Below are 8,250 nucleotides of genomic sequence, written 5' to 3' on the forward strand. Positions count from 1 at the left end.
TTTGCCCTACAGTGGCAGAGCCGTCAAAAGGGCACTATGAGGTACATGTGAGGACCCTGGACACAAGGGCATGGGCGTGGGTCCCAGGCCAAATTGAAACTGTGGCTGGAATTTTGCTTTTCCGTCTTTAGTGCCTCAACCTTTAGCCTGAGTGGTCTCCAAGTGATATCCGCAAGAGATCTCGTAGGCCTCGACTTGTGTGTGAGATAGTGGCCCAATCGGTGTTAGATGTCAAAATGACCCAAAAATCTCAAAAGGATTTTTTAGCGAAATCCTCAGGTCGGCCGATTGGGCCCAGTCTTGCCCTACAGTGGCAGAGCCGTCAAGAGGCACTATGAGGTGCATGTGAGGACCGTGGGCAGGAGGGCATGGGCGTGGGTCCCAGGCAAAATTGAAACTGTAGCTGGAATTTTGCCTTTCCGCCTCTAACGCCAGAGCCTTTGGCCTGAGTGGTCTCCAAGTGAGATAGTGGCCCAATCAGAGTTAGATGTCAAAATGACCCAAAAATCTCAAAAGGGTACCCATATATTTTTTATCAAAATCCTCAGGTCGTCCAATCTGGCCCAATCTTCCCCCAAAGGTAGAGAGCCGTACACAGAATACATTGAGGTACATGTAAGGAACCTGGGACCAAGGGCATGGGATTCAGGGAAGGTTGAGGCTCTGGCTCTTTCCCGCCTCTAGCGCCTGCCTCTTTGGGCTGAGTGGTCCCCAAGTGATATCCGAAGGAGGCCTCATGGCCCTCGATTGGGACATCATCTCACCCACAGGTCGAGGGCTGCCTGGGTTCCTGTGGATTCCACTTGGACACCGCTCAGGGGAACAGTACGGGCGCAAAAGGCGGAAATGTGAAAACAAAAAATCTGAGAAAAAGGCTCCAATTTGGGTGGTCGCCACGCACAGGCCCTTCGGCCCAGGCTCCTCGCGTCAACATCACGGTGCACTGTCCTCTGGGCTAAGTTTAGGCCAAGTCGATGACCTGCAGATTTTGGCCATGATGGCAGAGTCACCGTGGAATTCAGCTAAAGTTGAGCCTCAAGCACCTTTGGCCTGAGAGCTGTGCGTAAGATAGTGGCCCAATCTGAGACGTCAAAAATGACCCGAAAATTCCCAGGGATTTACGAACAAAATTCCAAGGTCGGCCGATTTGGACCAGTCTTGCCTCAGGAGAGAGTCGTGCATAGAGCATTGTGAGGTAATGTGAAGAACCTGGACACAAGGGCGTGTGCGTGAGACCCAGGCAAATTTGAAGCTCTAGCTGAACTTCTACCTTTCCGTCCCTAGCGCCGGAACCTTTGGCCTGAGTGGTCTCCAAGTGATATTTGCATGATGTCTCGTAGTCCTCGACTTGTGTGTGAGATTGTGGCCCAATCGGAGTTGGTCAATATGCATTGAGCATGAAGTCTAGCTACGGCGCTCGTGACGTCGATCTGTGTTGACAGTGACATCCAGCTGCGACGATAGTGGCGTCTATGCATGGCCGGAGTCACGAAGCTTGTCGATGATCCAGGGTCGGATGGGTGCGCTCGGGTCAAAACTAACAGGGTCACCAAACATACATGTGTAAATTACTGGACTAGGTGACCTAGGGAGAGATTGACACTGGGTGTGGTTTATGCGCTTTATTCTGGTGGGTACCAGAATAAGGACTGACGTGGCGTGGTCCCCACGTGGGGGACCGACCGCGAAGCCCTAGCGACGCGCTACAGTACAGAGGTCAGAATAACTGAATTGTCCTGATCTTAATATCTGAATGGCCTGTCCATTTGGGACAGGCAGTATATATACCCAGGGCTGATCTGATGCCTTGACCAGATACGATCTAATTGGGGTGACCCATCCTAGCCTTGAGTTAGGTCAGACTGTCACACAACTCTATCATGCATCAACTTGTGCCTACAAGCATACTTGTAGGGTACATGTACATCACAATGTCTTCCTAGACCTTTCACCAATCATCCTGGTCGCCCTGGGTGGCATATGGAATAATGGTGAAAGACTTGGATTTTGTAGTGGGAGCATCTGTGAGTATATCTACTTTCTCAATGATGGAATGGGTGAATTCTGTGTATTATGTACCATATATGAGAGCAGTTGTGAAATGGGGGCAAGACTGTGGCAGTTCTTTGAGTTAGCAACTAGGTTTCCAGTCAATAAAACTCAAAGTAACTGCAATATTATTATTGTTTGACATCCATGAAATTATACAGGTTTTCTCTTTCAGTGCATACGCTATTACATAGGTTGTCACTATAAAAGTCAGATTATCTTTAGCTTCTACTTTCCCTTCCACAAGCAATCACCACACAAAAGATACCAAACACCTCATTCTACACTGGCCTACTGTCTTATCCACACAACACAATATCTTTCCTGAGTAGTTTGAGGATCAATCCAGTGACTGTTTCTGGTTCCCTTGGAACCATGGGCTCCCTGGAAGATAAACATGGGGCAAGAGATTGTTTGAATGGTTATTGCCCTCCTTAAATATCTCCTTTACCACTTCCACGTCTCTATCTCTTTGGCATGATATTGTACCTGATGACTGAAGTGCTACTTTATCTCTGATGAAACACTTACATTCTAAAAGTTAATCAGTTACATTCTTAATTATCATTTGGTGGAAAATAATACCTCACATCAATGAAACCATATAGTTAGTTTGTTACATCAATTATGTTAATCAATCTGTTGCACCAGGATTCTCTTGCAGAAGACCCATGGCCCTCAGGTTGCAATGACCACCAGATTGGCTTGAAAATCACTCAAAGAAGATATTTTGAGTAGTTGTTAAGAAGAGTAGAAATGAGGAATAGCTAAGTTAGTGGCTTTGGATTCCTTTATGAATAGAGATTTGTCTCCAAACAAAGGACATTGATACATGCTTCAGGTACAAAGGAGTACCACTGAAGTCTCAAGCACTGAATAGACACAACTATGGAGACAATGTGAAATAAGTTAATAAAGTATTAGGTAGTCTTCATACTAAAATAGCAGTATTCTTATCTATTTTCTACAAACAAAACTATTTATAACCAAGGTCTGGAAAGATCTTTGTTCTATACTCAGACCAATCAGTATCACAATTGAATATCCTGGAGAAAAAAGCTTACTTGGCGACACTTAGTTTCTTTGCAAAGCTAAATAATTTCTTTACACAACCTTCAGTAATGTTATATCACATTAAATATCCAAAAGTTCATTAGATTGGGGAATATATCTGACATACATACATATACCAAGGCTTTTTCCCCCTTACAAGGGAGGTAGCCAAGAAGGAAAAGGCATAAAATCATTCCCACCCATTCCATCCCTGAATACACTCCACACCCTCCACCCTCCCTATCTTAGCACCTCCTGGACAACAGGTCATCCCTGCACCTTGTCCACTGCCCTGGGTCAGAAGCAGTGTCGCCAGACACAGCACATCCACAGCAAGGCTGCTTCATTAAATTGGCGACCCCCCCTCTCTGTCCCCCCATGCATAAAAGGACACACCAAATAAATATACAGGGCTCCAGCTAATATAATGAATAACGTGGCACCAAAAAAGTGTACATATTTGACCTAGTTCCGGACCAAAAGGTCTCTTGTTGGCATACTCTTCCTTTGTAAATTTACTATCATGGGTCATGGTGTAAAATACTCTGAACATGTTAATCCTTTTCAATGAATATGCATTCACGAAATCACAAAAATTATCTTTATTTTTTAGCAAATGGTAATATCAGTTGCCTCCAGTTTTACTGGCGGGAAACCTGCAGCCCCACCATGGCTGACAACAGTCCTTGGGCCCTTTAATAGATTTCCCTGGGAAGAAATGTTGAACTGTTGTCTGCATTATATTAATTAGGAACTATTTCTCTGCCTATCAGAGTTGATTCATTAACACTGATAGGTAGGCTTGAGTATTTTAATGATTACAAGAGTTATCCTGATTAGATGAAAACCTCTCCAATTCAAAGACGAGATAAATTTACTTATAATTGGAGAAGAAAGGACAAATGAGAGATTGGGTGGTGGGAGTGAAACAAAGACGATCTAGGAATCAATTTACTCTAATGTTTCGACCAACTTGGTCTTCTTCAGAAAGTTTTTACATGGGTTACAATTTATATCACTCCTATAGGGCATTTAGTCAGAGTAAATAAATTCCTACATTGTCTTTTGTTTTACTCACTCATAATTGTATGACCAACCCTTAACTGACATGTCCCTGGTGGTAAACACAGAAAATTCTTATATAGGGGATAATGATGTCATAGACCATTGGACACCCAATAAATATACAGGGCTCCAGCAAATTTAATGAATAATGAGGCACCAAAAATGTATTTCACCAGAATCTGTGTAGCATGGGAGTGAAATTACTGCCAAAACTTCTCACATCTCAACTAAATATAATATATATATACATACACACATACATACTGTACCAAAGGTCATCTCCCCTTTATGAAGGGATGACCAAGTCAAAACACACACACCTCATATACATTAATACCCAATTAATGTCTCTCCCATCTCAGTACCTTATGGATGATGGGTTCCTGCAATGCAGGAAGGCACAGCACTTCCTAAGCAGGGCTTGACAGATGGAGCTGGTTTACCCCCCACCACTTCATCATATTGCAACCCTCATCCTCATTTCTCATTTGCTCAAAACAATTTATGGAGTAGACAAAAATAAAAATATCTTTGGGCTGTGTCACCCTTTCATCCATTTGCAATCCCCCTCTGATTGTGCTTATATTTTTCACTCTCTTCCCTTTACAAATTTATTTTCCTGGCTAGTCCCAGATTACTTCATTCAGTTCTGGACAGCACCTCTACTGGGGTTATGAAATTACTAGATGCCATCAGCTAGGAACAGTTGTAAATGACTGGTTGGGATAAATACCATCACAACTCATTCACTAGCCAAACTGAACTAAGCAGTCTGGCAGAAGGATGTGTGTTACCTTGTAAGAAGGAATTCAACCAAAATAGATTTATCCTGTTTCTACTGGTGGGGTGCTACACAGCAGAATAAAAAAATCCTGGCAGTAGATAGATAGGAAAAAAAGTACCTTTCAGTACAGAACGGGTTAAAATTTAAAATGTCACAAATCTATATGACCATGTCTAAGCTCTTACACAAGGAACGAGTAAGAGGGATTCTTATTAGCTGCCATTTTGGATTTGGTAAGTCTTATCAATATCAATAAAATAACTTCAGCACCAGAATATAAGTTGGATGGAATGTGTGGTAATAATTATTTTAGTCTCAAGTTTCATTGACTACAATTAACAGCCAAAGTCCTTTCCAGTGGTGAAAAAGTTTGGGAACAAATTTCTAATCTGAGAGAGATCTGAGGCCTAACCCAACACCAAGTGCCAGGCCCATGAAGTTGCATCTCTAGATAGAAACAAGAGTATTGATGAATTTTGAAAATGGCCACCAGGGAGAGGATTTTCTCTGTCATTTCATTTGCAGGACCATTACATGCTGATACTAATATTTGGTCATGAATGTACAGTATCAATGGGTGAATTTTAAAAGCCAATCAGTGTAATCTAAAGCATGTTGGTTTTGCATTTACTTGGATGTGGGTTCAAGTGTCAAACTTCTCTCAAATTCCCAGCAATGACTGTTACCTGTCTCAACAGTGCAAGTGCATAGGGCAAAGGTGATGCCTTTAGCTACAGCTATGTGCCTCATGATGTAGGGTCTTCACCTTATTCTTCTTCCAATTATTTGCACTAACATAATAGTTTTAATCAAAAAGTGAGACAGAATGGAAAAAAAAGTTACATGCCACAGGACAGTCACTCCTGAGAACAGAACTTTTGTGTATCCTCAAAGAATTGATTTACAACTAATGAGACTTCTTGGGAATGAGTTAGGTGAAGATGATGCCTCCCTTCCATGTCCTTAAAGACAAAGTGAGGTGAATCTTGACGGAAGCTGTTCAACATTATTTCAGTCTCCTCAGGAGTTGAGTAGACATGTCCATTTTTGGCCTGAAACAATTATGAATCACATTTAAATTGAATAATATTACTAACAAAAAATAAACTACTACTACTTCACTAAATATCAGCTTTGCAGAAGGTTGATACAAAAATAAATAACAGAATCATCTGCCTTCTAACAGCACTACATAATGGAAAAAGTATTTTTTAGTTATCTACACAGCTACCACTCTGATACCGACTTATCCATATCTAATTCTAAATGTATAAAATCATGCAAAAACAGTTGGGAACATACAACATTTGCTCCTCTCTGGGAGCTGTTGTTGACTAACTCCAGAGGAAGAAATGATGAATACTGACCCACAGACCCCTAGTCAGAATCTCAGGTCCCAACCACCACCATCACCCTTATTCCTACTCATATTAAAACTGGAGTCATTGAAGTGGAGTATGCTATAACCACTACCCACAAAAACCACCTTGACTTTCTTCAAAACCAGGGAGTCTGATGGCCTCTAATTACTTGAGTTGTCCTGCAGCACTCACCTGCAGAAATCTTTTGCTTCTGCAGTCAGACTCAGGGACAACATTACCATTTCATTATTTTGTAGGGTTATATTATGTTTAGTGACCTATCAATTTGTAATTATCAACCAATTCATACCCTGAGTTCAATGAAGGAAACCTGTATCATACTGTGAACAATATCTGAGAATATTTTTCAGTTGCCTATAAGACTGACAAGTTAAACACCATTTGAGGACAGAGGCTTCATTTATACAACGTTTCGTTTATTACAGCTTTTTCAAGTACTTGATACACCAGCAGATGTAGGACCTCTACAACCATAGCATATCAAGTGGCCATTCTGCTTAGGAATGCCATATATAAGCAGTGACTTTGAGGCAGAACATCAGAACTCCAACAAGTAAGTATTCTATATTAATATGACTATATTTTCCATTATCAGTACATCCTACAACAAAACTTACAACTACTCTATAACATCTCACCTTGATGACCAAAATAGGACAAGTAATTCTCTTTGCCATTTCTGCCCAGGCATCAAAGACCATGAATCCAATAAAGTAGGTCTTGGCTCTCAGATCTCTTGTAAGAACATATCCTTTTCCATCATCACTCATTCTTGCCCCACGCTGCAGAATAATTTTTGCACTTGCTTCATCTAGGGAGTCACTTCCTGCAATAGTTCTTTTCACAAGGTCTTCTTCACTGTACACTATAGGAGGTAGTTCACATTTTCTTTCATTGTCAATGTAGTTAAGAATGTATCTCTTGTACGAAGATGCATAACTCTCAATGGGCTTAGAGTTTGCCTTGATTATGTCTATGGTAATGAATGCATCAACATCTTCAGGGAATATGGCACAATACCATATGCCAACTACAGCACCCATACTATGGCCTAAGTAAGTAAACTTTGTCCATCCCAGTTTGGTTACTGCTTTCTTAACAGCACACACATATCCTCTCGGGTCATAAATATATCCTGGGGGAAAGTGGTCTGACAACCCATGACCAGGAAGGTCTAGCGATAATAATGTAATTGTATCTGGGAAGTTTTGGGCTAACAGATCAAAGGTGTTTGCATTATCTAACCACCCGTGCAATCCTAGAACAAGTCGTTTGCCAGACCCCAAACGTTTGCCCCTCAATACTCCCCAACCTATGTCAATCTCTACTTCTTCCCACGTAGATGTATGGCCATTTGTTAACTGTTCTCCGTTTATTACCTCCGCCATGACGAAAAAATTATGACGCGATCACGCTAATAGAAGTTACAGAAAAATATAATCTATAGGCCAAGATACAACCACTTCTGCCTCTCTTTCCCACTCGAATGAGTTCGAGAAGCGAGGAAGCTGCAGACGATGTTTTTAGTTTGAAGAAAGACACGGACTAAAATAAATCACACAATTTTTATATATTCTTATTTTTCTTAATAATAATGGACAATTTAGAATATTTATTGTACAAATCATATGTGACCAATATTTCTAGGACTCTAGGGAGATTGATTAAGTGACATCCCCTACGAACTATCTTCACTCATATTATTGATTTTTTCCTGGTACCTTTCGTTTATATCGTCATTAAATTACCCCTTTATCATTCCTAGGAATCCCGTCTCTTCTTTTCCACTTGTAGTGGAGTACGACTCAAAAGTTGGAGGGGCCTTTCGACGATGATAGCCGACGATTGAATAATTGACTACTGAATAAAGGTTTTTTGCAACTTCCATCATGAGTCGCACGACTGAACCAACTCCTA

At 41.2% G+C, this 8,250-nt stretch overlaps 1 protein-coding gene across 1 annotated transcript; it reads right to left on the reverse strand.

Annotated features, from left to right (window-relative positions):
* Nucleotides 1-2,176: 2,176 nt before the first annotated feature.
* LOC143039589 (putative serine hydrolase) lies at nucleotides 2,177-7,857 on the reverse strand. Its single transcript, XM_076209820.1, has 2 exons — nucleotides 6,972-7,857; nucleotides 2,177-6,003 (listed from the first exon to the last, which is right to left on the reverse strand). Exons 1-2 carry the CDS (start codon nucleotides 7,719-7,721, stop codon nucleotides 5,809-5,811), a joined length of 945 nt encoding a protein of 314 aa, XP_076065935.1. The 5' UTR covers nucleotides 7,722-7,857; the 3' UTR covers nucleotides 2,177-5,808.
* Nucleotides 7,858-8,250: the final 393 nt, after the last annotated feature.

The sequence above is a fragment of the Oratosquilla oratoria genome, chromosome 26 (assembly GCF_046742065.1).
Source record: "Oratosquilla oratoria isolate Oo_2021 chromosome 26, ASM4674206v1, whole genome shotgun sequence".
NCBI lineage: Eukaryota > Metazoa > Arthropoda > Malacostraca > Stomatopoda > Squillidae > Oratosquilla > Oratosquilla oratoria.

Excerpts from the sequence above, each read along its gene's own strand:
- LOC143039589 (XM_076209820.1), bottom strand. The coding sequence starts at position 7,721 with ATGGCGGAGGTAATAAACGGAGAACAGTTAACAAATGGCCATACATCT. Across the intron at positions 6,004-6,971 it reads GTCCTATTTTGGTCATCAAG|GCCAAAAATGGACATGTCTA; the intron begins GTGAGATGTTAT and ends TAATTGTTTCAG.